The sequence below is a fragment of the Oryctolagus cuniculus genome, chromosome 17 (genome assembly GCF_051225735.1).
Source record: "Oryctolagus cuniculus isolate XC-2025 breed Fujian yellow rabbit chromosome 17, ASM5122573v1, whole genome shotgun sequence".
In the NCBI taxonomy this organism is placed as follows: domain Eukaryota; kingdom Metazoa; phylum Chordata; class Mammalia; order Lagomorpha; family Leporidae; genus Oryctolagus; species Oryctolagus cuniculus.
The window spans coordinates 10,552,140-10,571,595 of NC_142883.1; the positions used below are offsets into that span (position 1 = coordinate 10,552,140).

Consider the following 19,456-nt stretch of genomic DNA (forward strand, 5'->3'; position numbering starts at 1 on the left):
TACAGAGGAGTTGTATGTCTCTCAGGACGGGAGGGTGTGCCATGATGATTAATTTTCTGATAAAGAACAGAGAGTAGAAATGACATGTCTGCTTTTGAAAAGCATTGGTGGTAAAACAGCTATAGAGGACAAGATCTGATTTCCTGCATCCCTGAAGAAAGGATTTTTTTTTTTAAAAAAGAAGGTATAAAATAACCAATAAGAAATAAGTGAATGGATAATTATGAACAACCATCCATTTCAGTTTCTTATTCAGAATTCTAGCTTTTCTTAACAACTTTCTATGAGGTAAAAAATATTTCATGTTCCAAAATCAATAGTTTTCCTTTTATTGCAAGTTACAGTTTTGAGGATAGTTCTGCCAAGCTTCTCTTAGCTACAGTTACAGTTCTGTGTGCATGCATTTCCCAGAAATCCTCTCTTGACTGCATCTTCTCATCTTGTCTTCTTGCAGGTTAGTGAGTGCGTTCAATCTGCATGAGCAGTTGAATGTTCCAGTGCAGAAGTTAACAGCAGGAATCACTAGAAAGGTATGTGTAGTATTTGATGCTCTTCTGTTGGCTGATTCCACATGGTTGCCAATGGGGTATTTCTCTATGTTTCAGCTGTGTTTTGTGCTAAGCATTCTGGGAGATTCACCTGTTCTGCTTCTGGACGAACCATCTACAGGCATGGATCCAACAGGGCAGCAGCAAATGTGGTAAGCATTATTATAACTCAGACCTACAAGCATAAATGTTAGATAAACTTGCTTTTTAAAACTGATTTTGGAAGATCAGCCCTCATTTATATTGGTTCATGATTCAGTGGAGATAATTCATAATATTAGGAAAACAAATCTTTATATAATATCTAATCTGGATCATATTTGTAAGGTACTCTGGATTTTTAAAAAACCCTAAGTATTGTATTTGAGTTTTAGTTCCTTTTACTTATTGAGATATCTGTAACTGTTTCCATTTTTCACTCTACCCTTTTTCTTAGAGATACTTAACTGACGTATTTGCTCATTTTCTTTTCTTCCTTTTCACTTAATCTGTCAAATTTGCTTATCCAATTTTGTTTTTGTGGTAACTTATTTTCTTTTTTTAAAGATTCATTTATTTATTTCAAAGTCAGAGTTACACAGAGAGAAAGAAAGATCTTCGAACCACTGGTTCACTCCCCAAATGGCCACAACAGCTAGGGCTGGGGCAGGCAGAAGCCAGGAGTCAGGAATTTCTTTCATATCTCACACGTGAGTGCAGGGGCCCAAGTACTTGTTCCATCTTCTGCTGCTTTCCCAGGCACATTAGCAGGGCTCTGGGTGGGAAGTGGAGCAGCCTGGTCTTGAACTAGCACCCACATGGGATGCTGGTGTGGCAGGCGGCAGTTTTACCCACTACACCACACCACACTGCTGGCCCTTCTTTCTTATTGTTTTTTTCAAAAGTTAGAGTTGCAGAGAGAAACGGAGAGATAGGGCCAAAGCCAGGAGCCAGGAGCTTCATCCAGGTCTCTCACGTGAATAGCAGGGGCTATCTTCCACTGCTTTTCCCAGGCTATTAGCAAGAAGCTGAATCAGAAGTGGAGCAGCCAGGACACAAACTAGTATCTATATGGGATGCTGGCATCTCACTCACCAGTGGCATAAGCTGTATCAGCAATACCACAATTCCAGTCCCGGGATCTTACTTCCTTATCTACAAATTACTCTTCAGACTAACAGTGTCGTTTCATATGAGTGTTCAACTTATCTCACATTTTTTATCAAAACTTTACTATAGCAATCAAATACAAATGTAGAGAGTCATTTATGAATCTGGTATTAACTATCACCCAGTTTCAACAGTTATCAATAGAAAGCTAACTTATTTCATCCATGCCTCCACCCACTTCCTTTCCCACCCTCCAGTTAGTTTGAAGGAAATGTTGAGCAATATATCCTTTTACTTATTAACATTTCAGATACTATTTCCAAAATACAAAGAGTTTTCTTTCTTAACATGATCACAATACCACTAGCTCATCTAAAAATATTTAAAGCTTTTCTTTGAGGTGTCAAAAGCCCAGTCAAAGGTGGGCATTGTGGCACAGTGAGTTAAATCGCAATTTGAGGTGCCAGCATCCCATTTCAGGGCGCCTGAGTTCTAGTCCAGCTGCCATCCCTACCCAGCTTCTTGCTAATGCACACCCTGGAGACAGCAGGTGATGGCTCTAATTCTTGAGTTCCTTCCACCCACTTGAGAGATCCAGATAGGTTTCCTGGTTCCTGCTTTCTGTTTGGTCCAGCGCCAGCTCTTATAGGCATCTGGGGAAAGAACCAGCAGATAGGAGATTATCTCTCTCTTTCTCTCTCTTTCTTACTATACCATTCAAATAAATATAAAAAGTAAATAAACTAAAAAAAATCCTGGTAAGGACAAGGGAGTCTTTAAAAGGTTCATGGAAATTGGGTGCTACCTTTTATTTATTTAAAAGAGGGAGAGAAGGAAAGGGAGAGAGTGCTTGCACTTCCAGCTACTGGTTTACTCCCCATACGTTCACAATGCCTGAGTCTGGATTGGACTTGGAGCTGGGAACTCACCCAGATCTCCCACATGGGTGGCAGGAATACTACTACTTGAACCATCACTGCTACCTCTCAGGGTGTGCGTTAGCAGGAAGCTAGAAACAGGAGCTCAGTCTGGAATTAAACCCAGGTACTCTGATATGGGACATGGGCATTCTAGCTAATTTCTTAGTCTCTAGGCCAAATGCCTGTCTCCGTGTGGTCTACCTTTTAATTCCATTTTCCATTAACTTTTAAAAGTACCCTTGTATTCATATATCTATGGTGTTTTTGAATTAGAATCTGAATATAATTCATAAACTGTATTTTATCTATGAATTTATTTCTCCATATCTCTATTTTTTTGTTGCTGTTCTTCATGTTTTATTTTAAACACTGTTAATTTCCTGCCTCATGTCAGGCAAGCAATCCAGGCAGCTGTAAAAAACACAGAAAAGGGTATTCTCTTGACCACCCACTACCTGGCTGAGGCTGAGGCGCTGTGTGACCGCCTGGCAATCATGGTGTCCGGAAGGCTGAGGTGGGTGTCTCTCCTGAGCTTGCACTTGACACCCAAATGGGAATTTCCTGTAGAAAGGGAACACTAACCTTGAGCAGCTAGAGCCTTCCATTTGGCTTTCTCTATGATACCTTTTCTCTACAATTGAAATTTAAGAATAACAGCCAAAAATGAAGGGCACCCATTTTCTGACATGTCTTCCCTGTTCATAGATGCATTGGCTCCGTTGAACACCTGAAAAGAAAATTTGGCCAGGATTATATTCTAAAAGTGAAAGTGAAAGAACCTTCTCAAGTGACGTTGGTCCACAAGGAGATTGTGAAGCTTTTCCCACAGGCTGCACAGCAAGAAAGGTGAAAAATCTTTAATTGTGTAGAAATATGTAAGTTTTACCCCTTCAGCAATTCCCTTTTTGCTCTGTGATGGCTTCATGATGATTTGACTTCAACATGAAAGTTAGGAATCTCAAAAACTGATTTGTTGAGTTTTTAGATTCTAAGAGATTGGGAGCTACCCTGGAAGCTCTATCCCCAGGGAACTGAGTAGCCCAGGGGTATCCTTCTTAGCCATCTGGGGTTTTTCCTTGAAACAGTGCGGGGGAAGGAACTTTAGATGAGCTGGACTTATGCAGAACTACAGTGGAGCTTATGGCAACACCTCTGGCCACCCCACAAATATTTAAAACACATAAATATTTGAAATTTAAAGATGTGTTTAAAGTAGATGCCTTGCATTCATAGGATAAAATAGCAATTGAGATTATCAAAGTCTCCTCTTCATGCTTCAAAATGGCGAACAGAAAAGTGAGTGTGTGTGTGTGTGTGTGTGTGTGTGCAAGTTATTGGAGTGAGGGCAAGGAAGTGGACTAGGGAGTGAATTTGAAATTCCTTAGAGAGGTAAGCTCATCAAAGAAATAGGACTCACCTGCTGTTTCCATTTCAGCCCAGTGTAAATGTAATAGAATTATGAGGCATTTGCCAGACATATAACTCATTACTATTCTCAGACTTTTGATATCACAAATAAGAGAAGAAATTTTGATATAGGTGGGGAGATCATGAATGGTAAGATGGGCAGAGCAGGGGCTGGTCTGAGGAGAGTCAGTACTGGAGGTCTGATCAGTCTTGGGGGCACGGGGACACCGAACTCCTGCGTGGAGATGAGCTGAGAAGAGGGCATGTGGTGTTACAGCCACTGTAACGCATGGATGCCTTAGGGTGCAGATGTTCTGAGAGGTCAAGGAAATTTGTAGATTTTTTTACTTAAATATTTTTAAGTTTTAAGTTAAAGAAACATCCTGTTCTCCAAATGTCCTACCTTTCTCAGCAAATTAGCTTTCTGACAAGGATGACCTTTTATTTTGCGGTTGGTTCCTGTAAGGAAAAGGGCACAGATTGCTGCCTCCACACACAGGGCACCCAATGTAAGCAAAAGGGGCACAGGACAAAGAGGAGGCCAGGTAAAAGCTCACAGCCAGATCGAATTTATTCAAAGAACATAAACTCACAGAGGCTGACCATCTGCCAAACCACAGGCCAAACACATAGGTGGCCTAAGGAAGGGGGTGGGGGTGGGGGGCAGTAGGCAGAGTTGAGCTTCCTCATACAGGTTCTTAAAATTTGGCCCTCTGGCTTCCAAGCCTGGGGAAGAATGCAGGGGGTGGGATGGGGAACAACAGTGTGTAAGACTGAATTGGACTCTTGAAAGAAGACAGTGGTAACAAGAACCTAAAATGGCGAAGGCTTATGTCCTTGTTGTATCAATCCTGACTCTGAGCATGGATAAGGAGATGGGACACCATTTTCTTTCTGGCTACCTCCTGCTGATATGGCGTGTTGATACAGGGCACAGTATCTATACTCTGGATCAGACTGATTGAAGAAGAGCAGTCTTGTGTTGTTCCTGCATGATGGCTTGAGATATAGCAGTCATTTGTTCCTGCAAAAACCATTGGAATAAATTGATTGTACATGGTAGAAATAGGAGAACTATGCTTATGAGGATAAAAGGAGATATTAGAGACATTGCCCACGGTGGAAAAGATGGCCAAAGTGAGGACAAAGGGGGATACAGAGAAGCAAGAGTCCTGTCCAATTAGTGGGAAGACAGTTGAATGCCTGGTTGCCACAGACAAAGAACACTCCTGTTTTGTTTAGTGGTTATGTACTGGCAAGAATCTGGGATGGAGTTAGTCTGGCCTGCTTCTAGTCTGGGCTCTCTCATTTCCTCCCTCTGCTTATGGAAACACTGGCTGCTGTCAGGGATTAGGACGAGGACTGCTCGGATTTCTTCAAGCTGAGTAGGGACAGCGTAGGGACCTGTGGTCAAGACAGGATTCCAGCAGAAAGTGGCCTCTCGAGGGGGTTGCAGTGCCAGCTCAGAGAAACTGTCTCCATCCAGGTTTCATGTGCCTGGCAATCTAGAATTTCACTGCTTCAGGTCTGGAGGAAATGAATCCAACAAGCAGATTACATACACAGGGTCCAGAACTAAGGGCACAGTCATTATTAGAGGACCTAGAAAAGGTGCTATCCAAACAAGGAGGCAGTTTTCCCATTGAGAGGCAAATAGAAACTGGTGGTGGGGGGTGGGGTGGGGTTGATCATAATCAGGTGAGTGATAAGGCTTGGCCAGGTATGTGTGAGGCCCAGACCTATCTATCTCTACACAAGGGATCCTGGAAGAGGCATCATAAGGGAGTTGTGAACCTCCTTAAGGAAGACGCCCTGTTGACTTCCACTACCTAGCTAGGCTGGGAGGAGAGCTGGCTTGCATAGGAGGTTAGTAACAAATAAGTGGCATCTCTAAGAGTAAATTTACAGCCCCGCCTGGATTGTTACTGACTCTAGGCTGTCCCCCTGATGAAGGTGGTGACAGGAAGCTGGGCAGAGTGAAGGGCATTTTCAGCTTGGGGCCAACAAGTCTGCGGTTCTGACCCAGGAGTCCTTCAATTCCCAAGGCAGCTTTATTTCCAGTGGCCTTGCTCTTGGCAGAGCTGACAGGGCTCTGCAGGAGCCAGTTTCTGTCACAACAACTGCTTGCCCAATGCCCTGATTCCTGATCTTGAAAACAGGCGCCATTTGGGGTATACCGGCCTTGTTGGGTCTCTTTGATGGCAGGTCACCATGTAAAGCAGCCATTAATTGGCCTGCCACCTATCCTTACATTGCTCCCGCTGCCTAGCTTACTTCTCTTCCTCCTGGTCTCTGTTAAAGTAGACCACAGAGGCAGCCTTTAGGAACATCAGCCACGGCAGTGCTCAATCCTGCCCCTAGTCTTTGGTGGCCTGAGCTACAAATATATGATCACAGGCGTGTTATGACGGTGGTTTTCTTGTGACATAAGAAGTACCCACGAGGAAAGCTATGTCTTATAAATTTTGAAGTAATTATTAAGACTTTCTCTTCCTTTGTTTGAAAAGGGAGGTTTTGCCTTTTTACTGTGCCCATGGCAAAATAAATCTAGCCATGAAATCATAATTTCTTCTATTTGTGGCCAGGCTATTATTACAGAATATATGTTAGCCATCCCTTTTGTAAGGTCTAAAGATCAAACTGTGCATCCTGACTGAGAGTCCGTCAGAACAGAATCAGTTTCCCATTTTGAAGAGAATAGAGGAGAAATCAGGGAACAAGTCAGCCTTCCCAGATTTCTTACTGTAAGTGATATCAAATGAAAACTTAGTAAATGATTTTAGCTGTTAAATAATTTATGAAAACATGTAGTTGGAAATATTTCTTGAATCTCTAAGCAAGTGAAAGCCAATTTTTTTTTTTTATCTTTTATTTAATGCATATAAATTTCCAAAGTACGTCTCATGGGTTACAATGGCTTTCCCCCCCATACCGTCCCTCCCACCCACCACCCTCCCCTTTCCCACTCCCTCTCCCCTTCCATTCACATCAAGATTCATTTTCGATTATCTTAGTATACAGAAGATCAGCTTAGTATACATTAAGTAAGGATTTCAACAGTTTGTTCCCACACAGAAACATAAAGTGAAAAATAATAGATGATTTTTTTTTAAATGATGATGAAATCAGATCAGACCTATTGTCATGTTTAATACAGTGAGAGTCAAGTTGGGAATTGATAGTTTCTTTTTTTTTTTTTTTTTTAACAGAAGATCAGTTTAGTGTACATTAAGTAAAGATTTCAACAGTTTGCACCCCCATAGAAACACAAAGTGAAATATACTGTTTGAGTACTCGTTATAGCATTAAGCCTCAGTGTACAGCACATTAAGGACAGAGATCCTACATGAGGAGTAAGTGCACAGTGACTCCTGTTGTTGACTTTACAAATTGACACTCCTGTTTATGGCATCAGTAATCTCCCTATGCACCAGTCATGAGTTTCCAAGGCTATGGAAGCCCCTTGAGTTCTCCGACTCTTATCTTGTTTAGACAAGGTCATAGTCAAAGTGGAGGTTCTCTCCTCCCTTCAGAGAAAGGCACCTCCCTCTTTGAAGACCTGTTCTTTCCACTGGGATCTCACTCACAGAGATCTTTTTGCCAGAGTGTCTTGGCTTTCCATGCCTGAAATACTCTCATGGGCTTTTCAGCCAGATCCGAGTGCCTTTAGGGCTGATTCTGAGGCCAGAGTGCTATTTAGGACATCCGCCATTCTATGAGTCTGCTGAGTATCTCACTTCCCATGTTGGATCACTCTCCCCTTTATTTATTCTATCGGTTAGTGTTAGCAGATACTAGACTTGTTTATGTGCTCCCTTTGACTCTTAGTCCTTTCATTATGATCAATTGTGAACTGAAATTGATCACTTGGAATAGTGAGATGGCATTGGCACATGCCACCTTGATGGGATTGAATTGGAATCCCCTAGTATGTTTCCAACTCTACCAATTGGGGCAAGTCAGCCCGAGCATGCCCCAAATTATACATCTCTTCCCTCTCTTATTCCCACTTTTATGTTTAACAGGGATCACATTTCAGTTAATTTTCAACACTTAAGAATAACTGTGTGATAATTACAGAATTAAACCAGTCATATTAAGTAGAACAGACAAAAAAAAAAATACTATGAGGGATAATGTATTAAGTTGTCCATTAGCAGTCAGGGCTATGCTGATCAAGTCACCATTTCTCATAGTGTCCATTTCACTTCAGGAGGTTTCCTTTTTGGTGTTCAGTCAGTTGTCACCGATCAGGGAGAACATATGGTATTTGTCCCTTTGGGACTGGCTTACTTCACTCAGCATGATGTGTTCCAGATTCCTCCATTTTGTTGCAAATGACTGGATTTCGTTGTTTCTTACTGCGGTATAGTATTCTAAAGAATACATATCCCATAATTTCTTTATCCAGTCTACCATTGATGGGCATTTAGGTTGGTTCCAGGTCTTGGCTATTGTGAATTGTGCTGCAATAAACATTAGGGTGCAGACCGCTTTTTTGTTTATCAATTTAAACTCCTTTGGGTAAATTCCAAGGAGTGGGATGGCTGGGTCGAACGGTAGGGTTATATTCAGGTTTCTGAGGAATCTCCAGACTGATTTCCATAGTGGCTTGACCAGTTTGCATTCCCACCAACAGTGGGTTAGTGTCCCTTTTTCCCCACATCCTCGCCAGCATCTGTTGTTGGTAGATTTCTGTATGTGAGCCATTCTAACCGGGGTGAGGTGAAACCTCATTGTGCTTTTGATTTGCATTTCCCTGATTGCTAGTGACCTTGAACATTTTTTCATGTGCCTGTTGGCCATTTGGATTTCCTCTTTTGAAAAATGTCTATTGAAGTCCTTGGCCCATCTCTTAAGTGGGTTGTTGGTTTTGTTTTTGTGGAGTTTCTTGATCTCTTTGTAGATTCTGGTTATTAACCCTTTATCTGTTGCATAGTTTGCAAATATTTTTTCCCATTCTGTTGGTTGTCTCTTCACTCTCCTGACTGTTTCTTTTGCAGTACAGAAACTTCTCAATTTGATGCAATCCCAATAGTTGATTTTGGCTTTGACTGTCTGTGCCTCCCGGGTCTTTTCCAGAAATTCTTTGCCTGTGCCAATATCTTGAAGGGTTTCTCCAATGTTCTCTAATAACTTAATGGTGTCAGGACGTAGATTTAGGTCTTTAATCCACGTTGAGTGGATTTTTGTGTAAGGTGTAAGGTAGGGGTCTTGCTTCATGCTTCTGCACGTGGAAATCCAGTTTTCCCAGCACCATTTATTGAATAGACTGTCCTTGCTCCAGGAATTAGTTTTAGATCCTTGATCAATATATAAGTTGGCTGTAGATGTTTGGATTGATTTCTGGTGTTTCAATTCTGTTCCATTGGTCTATCCATCTGTTTCTGTACCAGTACCATGCTGTTTTGATTACAACTGCCCTGTAGTATGTCCTGAAATCTGGTATTGTGATTCCTCCGGCTTTGTTTTTGTTGTACAAGATTGCTTTAGCTATTCGAGGTCTCTTGTGCCTCCATATGAATTTCAGCATCATTTTTTCTAGATCTGCGAAGAATGTCTTTGGTATCTTGATTGGGATTGCGTTGAATCTATAAATTGCTTTTGGGAGAATGGACATTTTGATGATGTTGATTCTTCCAATCCATGAGCATGGAAGATTTTTCCATTTTTTGGTATCCTCTTCTATTTCTTTCTTTAAGGTTTTGTAATTTTCATCGTAGAGATCTTTAACGTCCTTGGTTAAGTTTATTCCAAGGTATTTGATTGTTTTTGTAGCTATTGTGAATGGGATTGATCTTAGCAGTTCTTTCTCAGTCATGGCATTACTTGTGTATACAAAGGCTGTTGATTTTTGTGCATTGATTTTATATCCTGCCACTTTGCCAAACTCCTCTATGAGTTCCAATAGTCTCTTAGTAGAGTTCTTTGGATCCTCTAAGTACAGAATCATATCGTCTGCAAAGAGGGATAGTTTGACTTCTTCCTTCTTGATTTGTATTCCTTTGATTTCGTTTTCTTGTCTGATGGCTCTGGCTAAAACTTCCAGAACTATGTTAAATAGCAGTGGTGAGAGTGGGCATCCCTGCCTGGTGCCAGATTTCAGTGGAAATGCTTCCAACTTTTCCCCATTCAATAGGATGCTGGCTGTGGGTTTTTTATAAATTGCTTTGATTATATTGAGGAATGTTCCTTCTATACCCAATTTGCTTAGAGTTTTCATCATGAAAGGGTGTTGAATTTTATCAAATGCTTTCTCTGCATCAATTGAGATAATCATATGGTTTTTCTTCTGCAGTCTGTTAATGTGGTGAATCACATTGATTGATTTGCGAATGTTGAACCATCCCTGCATACCAGGGATGAATCCCACTTGGTCTGGGTGGATGATTTTCCTGATGTGTTGTTGTATTCTGTTGGCCAGAATTTTATTGAGGATTTTTGCATCTATGTTCATCAGGGATATTGGTCTGTAATTTTCTTTCAGTGCTGCATCTTTCTCTGGCTTAGGGATTAAGGTGATGCTGGCTTCATAGAAAGAATTTGGGAGGATTCCCTCTTCTTCGATTGTTCTGAATAGTTTGAGAAGAAATGGGATTAGTTCTTCTTTAAATGTCTGGTAGAATTCAGCAGTGAATCCATCTGGTCCTGGGCTTTTCTTTGTTGGGAGGGCCTTTATTACTGTTTCAATTTCTGTTTCAGTTATGGGTCTATTTAGGTTTTCGATGTCTTCATGGTTCAATTTTGGTAGATTGCATGTGTCCAGGAATCTATCCATTTCTGATAGGTTTTCCTGTTTGCTGGCATACAGGTCCTTGTAGTAATTTCTGATGATTCTTTTTATTTCTGTGGTGTCTGTTGTTACGTTTCCTTTTTCATCTCTGATTTTATTGATTTGGGTCTTTTCTCTTCTTTTTTTAGTTAGTTGGGCCAATGGGGTGTCAATTTTGTTTATTTTTTCAAAAAACCAGCTTCTCGCTTGGCTGATTTTTTGTAATGTTTTTTTGGATTCAATCCTGTTAATTTCTTCTCTGGTTTTAATTATTTCTCTTCTCCTACTAGATTTGGGTTTGGTTTGCTGCAGTTTTTCTAGGTCCTTGAGGTGCGCTGAAAGCTCATTTATTTGGTACCTTTCCAATTTCTTGATATAGGCACCTATTGCTATAAATTTGCCTCTCAATACTGCTTTTGCTGTATCCCATAAGTTTTGATATGTTGTGTTGTTGTCTTCATTTACTTCCAGAAAGTTTTTGATTTCTCTTTTGATTTCTTGAATGACCCAGTGTTCATTCAGGAGCATGTTGTTCAGTCTCCATGTGTTTGCATACTTTCTGGGGTTTCCTGAGTTGCTAATTTCCAGCTTCATCCCGCTGTGGTCTGAGAAGCTGCATGGTATGATTCTAATTCTTTTAAATTTGCTGAGACTTGCTTTATGGCCTAGTATGTGATCAATCCTAGAGAAGGTTCCATGCGCTGCTGAGAAGAATGTGAAGTCTGTAGATGTAGGGTTGAAAGTTCTGTAGATATCTGTTAGATCCATTTGGGCAATAGTGTCAATTAAATCTGCTGTTTCCTTGTTGATCTTCTGTCCGGATGATCTGTCTATTTCTGAGAGTGGAGTATTGAAGTCCCCCAGTACTATTGTATTGGAATCTAAATCTCCCTTTAAGTCCCTTAACATATCTTTTAAATAGACCGGTGCCCTGTAATTAGGTGCATATACATTTATAATAGTTACATCTTCCTGTTGAATTGAACCCTTAATCATTATATAGTGTCCCTCTTTGTCTCTCTTAACAGTTTTTGTATTAAAGTTTATTTTGTCTGATATTAATATGGCTACACCTGCTTTTTTTTGGTTTCTGTTGGCATGGAATATCTTTTTCCAACCTTTCACTTTCAGTCTGCATGCCTCTTTGTTAGAGAGATGTGTTTCTTGTAGGCAACAAATAGTTGGGTTGTGTTCTGTGAGCCAGTCAGCTAAACGGTGTCTTTTAACTGAAGAATTCAGACCATTAATGTTCAATGTGACAATTGATACGTAGTGACTTTGCCCTGCCATTTTCCCGGAAATATTTTCTAGTATATGCTTTGAGCTTCCCATGCTCTTTTACTGGTAGGTGTTCTTCCTTTCCCTTCTTTCATATTGATGGCCGTGTTTCTGTGTTTCTGAGTGTAGCACATCTTTAAGTATCTTTTGCAGGGCCGGACGAGTGGCCACAAAGTCTGAAAGCCAATTAAAACAGAGCTCTTAATAATTTTTCCATGTAGACATACAATAATATACATATTATACACATGTATAATACATTACAGGAGCGAACAACAAAACAGTTTCAGCTATTAGCAAAGAGATTTGGGCTGCCACTAGACAAGGCAGAGGAAAAGAGAAGAAAGCTAAGCATGGAATATTCTTTGAAGCAAAGTTGCTGAAGACTTTTGAGTTTTTCTTTGCTAGCTCTGCTAAATACATTACTAGAAACGGCTGGACAAGAGAGTTTGTCTTCATGTGAGAGACGATTTAGATGTGAAACAGAGTAGCAGTGCGAGATGTGGCTGCATCATGTTAGAATTTAGGATTTTAGGGTTGATAGAATGAGAAGAAGCAGCTGGTTAGAGAAGACTTTATTTAGGGAGGACAGAATGGGGGCAGAGTAAAGAGAGAGTAGGGGCTGGGCTTGCAGGGACAGATGCCAGGGGTGGGGGTGTTGAAGTCAGGCTTCATTACATTTGAATCCTTTTTTAAGCTGCTTGTTGGGGGAGGTGCAGGGTGCCTCAGGGACCCTGATAAGGTGAGCTGGAAGGTGTGAGAAAGGCCCCCGGGGGAAGTTTACAGTGCATTGTTGCAGGAGTTTGGAATGTCCCAGATGCAGGGTTTCCCAGAGCAATAAATATTCTGCTACCCTCTGCACTCCGGGGGAGAGGGTGGCAGGATAGAGAAGGAGTCAGGAAGAGGGGACAGAGGCAGTTTCAGCTGCCACTGAGGGGAAGGAGCAGGGAGGAGCCAGACAAGGGGACAGGGCGAGAAAAGGGTCATGTTCCTAAGGCGGCACATCCCTGAGGGAAGAGCAAGAGCGGAAGCAGGGGAAGTCAAGGGTTCCAGAGGAGGCTGCAAGCCTGCCTCCTTCAGGAGGCTCCGGATGAGGACAGAGGGCCTCTGAGAACAAAGGCTTAGGAGAGCCCTGGGGTGGGCAGGGCAGAGGGTCAGCATCACAGAAGGATGGGTGAGGCAGAGAACGGTGGCACAGAGGGCCTACAGGGAGGTTTTCTTCCATGGGGAGAACTGGGTAAAGAGGATTTGGGGGAGAAGAGGGTGGAGTGGTTGCTACTACCCCTGCTACCGCTGAGAGGGAAGAGGATGAGGCACCAGAGGGGGTGGGATGCAGTGAGTGTAGGCTGTGTGTTCCTGAGATGCAGGCTCCTCAGATGGAGAGGGAGATGGGAGCTGTGGGGAGGTAGAAGAGGCCTTCTTCCTCCATGAGAACTCAGAGTGAGGAAAGTTGACCCTGAAGGAGGAAAAAGGCTTGGAATAGGAGACTTCTGACCATTTGCTGTTTCCCTGGGTAAAGTTATTAAAATATGAGAGAATTTTGAGACAAAAATGCCCAATCCATTGTATATCCTGCTTCAGGCCCAGCTTGTGCAAGTCTTTTAAGAGGCAAGCCAGGGGGAGTCAAAATTTGGAACCCACAGATTAAACAAAATATTGCCTGAGAGAAGAGGGTCCTTTCACAGGGCGTCCCCCAAGAAAGAATCACCCCAACTGAGAACCTAAGTTCTGAGTCCTCTAAGAGGAGAGAGTGCGAATCCCTAACCTTAAACCAGCATCCCAGTTCTAAGCACCCCAGGCGCTAAAAGGGAATAAACCAGTCACAAGTATTGCCCCAGCACACTTGGACACAGACCTCTCTTACCAATCTGATGGGTTGAGATTTAGGTTTGATATGGACATGTAGTGATGAGAGCTGGCGAAGGCTCTGGCTGTGAATTTGTTGGGAAATGATAAAGTGCAAGCGAGGATGAGAAAGTGTCTGGAGAGGCACCTTGCAGGGCTGTTCCAGTTAGAAGGGAAAAAGGAGATTGTAGTAAAGGACCTAAACTGGCTTTGAGCTACTCAAGGAAAATAATTCAGAATATGTTTTTAACAAATAAAATGTTTGCATAAACTTTGCCTGTACGAGTTGTACTAGATCATTATTAGAACTGTCAATAGCAGATAGTTACCAAGCACCATTTTAAAAACTTTCCATTGGTAAATGATTTGATTTCACATTTCAGACATATACTAATATGTACTAATTTTTTTTAGAAAGGAAATTTTGATGTTCATTTTCTGTCCTTGAAACTCAAATGTAGCTTTTTCATATTCCCAGGTGTTCTTCCTTGTTGACCTATAAGCTTCCCACAGCAGATATTTACCCTCTGTCTCAGGCATTTCACAAACTAGAGACAGGTAAGAATGACTGTATTTATTTAAATATTATTTATTTATTTAATTTAAAAGGCAAAGAGACAAGGATAGACAGGGACAGATCTCTCATGCACTGGTTCACTTCCCACATGTCCACAAAGAGTTGGACCTGAGTCAGGCCAAAGCCAGGATCCAGGAACTCAATCCAGGTCTCTTATATAGGTAGCAGGGACCCAACTACTTAAGCCACCACTGCTGCCTCTTAGGGTATGCGTTAGCAGGAAGCTGGGATGGGAAGCAGAACAAGGATACAAACCCAGGCACTATGATATGGGATGCAGGTGTCCCTGCCTCAATAAATAAAACTTGAAGGATCGATGCATACTTATATAATAATTTAATGAGATATAAATGTATAACATTTTAAATAGGTCCTGTAGGCCATGATTTTTAAGAATTCTAATGGTAGATAATGGTGAGGTTTAACCTCAGTTTTGGTTAATTCAGCTCTCTGAAGAGAAGTTAATTTCCAGCATAGGTACTGAAGCTGAAGAAAATATGCAATCAGGAGCCAGCATTGTAGTGCAACAGATTAAATAGCTGTGTTTAATCTGTATTTTAAGGGGAGGAATTAAATATACAAATAATTATATAATAAAGTAAACAGTGATAGTGGCTATGGAGAAAAATAAAGCAGGTAAAGAAACAGGCAGTTCTGGGCACACCCCCATATCAGAGTACCAGTTTGAGTCCCAGCTACTCTGCTTCTGATCCAGATTCCTGCTAATGCACCTGGAGAGTAGCTAAAGATGGCCCAAGTACCTGGGCCCCTTTCACCCATGTGGGAGATCAGGATGGAGTTCTTCACTCTTGGCTTCAGCCTGACCCTGCCCAGGTTGTTGTGAGCATTTGGGGAATGAGCCAGCAGGTGGAAGATCTCTCTCCCTGTCTTTGCCTCTCTCACTGTCACACTGCCTTTCAAATAAATAAATCTTTTTTAAAAGTAAAAGAAAAAAAGCACACTATCATGCTTGATCATTCTTATTGTGAATCTATGACATTATCCCCAGGAAGCCATTTTGTGTAACCTCCTTTTCCTGTGTATACAATCCATTCACACCAAGTATCCTAAATTATTACTTCACCACTCCTCTGTCCATACACACACACACACACACACACATATATATCTAAAGCACCTTTGTTTTTCACTAATAAAGTGACAGAAACCTTCCTTCCATTCATCCATCATCCATACCCCTCCTTATGTCCGTGCTGGTGTCTAAGACCTTCCTTGACGATGATGACAGAATGATAGCTAAGGCTGTGCCCTGAACTGTACATAACTCCTCATTGCTACTGGAAATTGCCCGTTCTCTTTTCTTCCATCATGCTTTCTTCTTTCAGCTGGGTAATTCCCAACAGCAGCCAGTGTGGTGTAATTCATAAGCTCAGCATAGTGATGGAGAGCTCAAACTTCAGTGCCAGTCTTTCTGGGCCCTCATCCCAATGCTATTTACTAGCTGGAAGAAATTGTGTAGTTATTTAACCCCTGCATGTCTGGATGGCTCACCTCTACACTGAAAGTTAATATCCATTCCCACTTGGACAGGTTTTAGGAAGACTAAAGGAGTCCATTTGTTAAGTGACTGGTTAATCCTGTTAACTCGAATAAAAATCTCTACCTTGTTCTTTCTGCCCTACGTAACAGACTTCCTGGCTCATCCTAAATGCAGCCAGATACGCATTCTCCTGCCTCAGGATTTTGTATTTGCTAATCCTTCTGCCTGGAATTCTCAGGCAACTTCCTTACTTTTTTCTGACTTCTGTTCAATTATCACTTTATTTCTGTGGCCTTCTCTGGCCATCCCATAAAAATGTGTGCCCAGAACTACCTGTTTCTTTACCTGCTTTATTTTTCTCCATAGCCACTATCACTGTTTACTTTATTATATAATTATTTGTATATTTAGTGCCTCCCTTTAAAATACAGACTACACAAAGGTAGAGTTTTCTACCTGTTTCTTTGTTGTTGTTTGGTATTGTTTTACTCTTTTATTCTTGAAATCTAAGTGTGATTGACGTACAGGAGAGCCTCAGTGTGTAAGTGGTAATCTGTGAACATGTGCATATGTGAGTCTGGTGACCACTGTCATGCACATTTCCTGGTACAGAATCCCAGAGGGGTGAACTGGCTAAGGAGAGTATGGGATCCTTTTTGAAAGGCCTGGGATGTGATAATCTTCTTGTGTAAGAATATTACACATATATACACATATACATACACAAGATATGTATATATATCTTCTTGTGTAAGAATACACACACAATGATGTATTTACTCAAGACATATACACTAAACAACAAAACACATTAGCAGAATATAACTTGAGAAAACTCCATTATCATGATTAATTTAATATTTATATTAACTCATGGCTTTCATGATTATATCCTTCCACCTGTTTATTCAGCTTTATTTGTATTCATATTAATTATTTACATTTTTTATTTTATATGACTTTGAAAAGAATTCTTAATAGCAAATTGCAAGCATCTACTACTAGTCTTTTTTCTTTCCAGTGAAACATAACTTTACCTTGGAAGATTATAGCCTTTCTCAGTGCACATTGGAAAAGGTAAGTCAACTTGGTTGACTTTGTATAAACCCTTTCAATTTCACATGCAAGCAACATGCAGTTTCTCTGTCCATTTGGAAGACAAGCACTGACTTGATGCTTCCTTTTCCTTATTCTGTATCTTCCATATAGGTTTTCACAGAGCTTTCTAAGGAACAGGAGCTGGGAGATGTTGATGAAGAAGTTGATACAACCATGAGATGGAAACTCCTCTCTCATTTAGATGAACCTTAAAACCTCAAGCTTAGTAATTATTGATGTCCTATAAACATACATTATAAGTAATGATTAGTAGTATGAATAACTTTAAATATCATTTAATATTAGTGTCAGGTATATTTTGTATGTTTATTCAATTAATGTATATGTTTTAAAATATTATTCCTCTATGAGTTAGGGGTGGTAGAAAATTTATGATAAAAAAATACTAAATATTAGTAGTCACCAAAAAGCTGGATGCTGAGGGATGTGGAAATAAAACTGTAAACCTGGAATTGTTTGAAATATGACTTTTTTCACTCTTTACTGAAAAAAAATCTCTTTTTTAAATAGGGGAGGATATATTCAATAACCAGAGCTACCTACATGAACACTTCACATTTGTTTATGAGACACATTAGGTTTATGGGTTCTCTAATATACAAATACAACTCAAGATTTGATTTCTCAAATCTTTCCAGAAGTTGTTTTGAAATATAGAGGAGTTAGGAGCTCCCTGGGGCTCACAATGAACAGGCAAACACATAGGAAAAGAAATTCAAATATACCTTTTGAAAGAGAAAAGGTGGCCAGTACCTTGGCTCAATAGGCTAATCCTCCCTTGCTGTGCCGGCACACCGGGTTCTAGTGTTGGTCGGGGCACCAGATTCTGTCCCGGTTGCCCCTCTTCCAGGCCAGCTCTCTGCTATGGCCAGGGAGTGCAGTGGAGGATGGCCCAAGTGCTTGGGCCCTGCACCCCATGGGAGACCAGGAGAAGCACCTGGCTCCTGCCATCGGATCAGCGTGGTACGCCGGTTGCAGTGCGCCGGCCGCGGCGGCCATTGGAGGGTAAACCAACAGCAAAGGAAGACCTTTCTCTCTGTCTCTCTCTCTCACTGTCCACTCTGCCTGTCAAAAAATAAATAAATTAAAAATATTAAAAAAACTGCGTGTATATATACACAGTAAAAAAAAAGAAAGAGAAAGGGGAATCACAATTCTAGCTGCTCTGATTTTTAAGTTTTAAATAATCATATTAAGTTACAATGATTAGAGTGTTACTAATTTCCCTCATCACCTCAATAGTTTTTTGTGTATTTGCAACCATTTTAATGTAATTTCCCCTCATATATGTATATGACTCTGTATGTATATGTACACAAACACATCTTTTATTATGCAGTTAAAAAATTCATGACAGTTGTACATATTGTTTTATTTTCCTTTAAAAAATTAAATTCTGAATATCACAAGAAAAACTTTTGAAGACCAAGCAGCATTCCTGCTGATTGCTTTGGTGAGACATTATGTAACTTAAAAATGGTTTATATCTTTATGAAAAATATTTGAATAATGGATGAAATATAAAAATCAAATGTAATTGAATACAGTCACCACAATTTATGCATGATATTTGCTTTCTCTTGCCCAATTTTTACGTAGGTGTAATTATGGTACATGTAAGTTCCTAATTAAATATATTCACATTTCATGGATAACATTGAAGTTGATTTAATTTATGTGTAAGTTTATGACAGGGTTGCAGCTGCTCCACTTATGATCCAGCTCTCTGCTATGGCCTGGGAAAGCAGTAGAAGATGGCCCAAGTATCTGGGCCCCTGCACCTGCGTGGGAGACCTGGAAGAAGCTCCTGACTCCTGGCTTCGGATTGGCGCAGTTCCAGCCATTGCGGCCAATTGGGGAGTGAACCATCGGATGGAAGACCTCTCTCTCTCTCTCTCTCTCTCTCTCTCTCTCTGCTTCTCCTCTCTGTGTAACTCTGACTTTCAAATAAATAAATAAATCTTCAAAAAATAATGGAAAAGAAATCATTCTAACTCTAATGTAGACAGATGCTGTACAGAGTTAATTATTTTTCTAATACATCCCTTCTAAAAGAGGCTGACCACTGTGAAAAGAATCACCAGTTCTCTTCTCTCATTATTTTCATGATTCTCATGATTTGACCCATTCAACAGGAAGTAGCCCCAAGAGATGGGAAGGTAGGAGAGGTCAGAGTATTTCTTGCCTCCTCCTCTATTTTAATGCCAGATCTCTAGCAGTAGATACACTCTCCGAGTGGCCTAAAGCCTTTCCCTCCTGAAGTTAGAGCCACCTGCTTCTGGCCCCTCAAGACCACTGACCCAGGAGTACTCTTACTCTAATTCACACTCAGACTCCAAGAATTCAACAAAATGGCCGCCTACATGTTTGGACCTACCAATTTATGGCTCTAGTGGCTTC

At 40.8% G+C, this 19,456-nt stretch overlaps 1 protein-coding gene across 6 annotated transcripts in view; it reads left to right on the top strand.

Annotated features, from left to right (window-relative positions):
- Positions 1-19,027, top strand: part of ABCA6 (ATP binding cassette subfamily A member 6) — a 76,723-nt gene extending 57,696 nt beyond the window's left edge. For 2 of the 6 annotated variants that reach the window (XM_051825892.3, XM_070060394.1), the window contains 8 exons: positions 455-530; positions 606-700; positions 2,952-3,071; positions 3,263-3,403; positions 14,338-14,417; positions 16,959-17,014; positions 17,147-17,261; positions 18,741-19,027. In XM_051825892.3, the coding sequence (XP_051681852.2) occupies positions 455-530; positions 606-700; positions 2,952-3,071; positions 3,263-3,403; positions 14,338-14,417; positions 16,959-17,014; positions 17,147-17,248 (670 nt within the window). In that variant the 3' untranslated portion in view covers positions 17,249-17,261; positions 18,741-19,027. Of the gene's footprint in view, positions 1-454; positions 531-605; positions 701-2,951; positions 3,072-3,262; positions 3,408-14,337; positions 14,418-16,958; positions 17,015-17,146; positions 17,509-18,740 lie in introns of those variants that run through there. The other 4 variants (XM_051825891.3, XM_051825893.2, XM_089316723.1 and 1 more) reach the window with 3 other exon arrangements.
- The last annotated feature ends 429 nt before the right edge of the window (positions 19,028-19,456 follow it).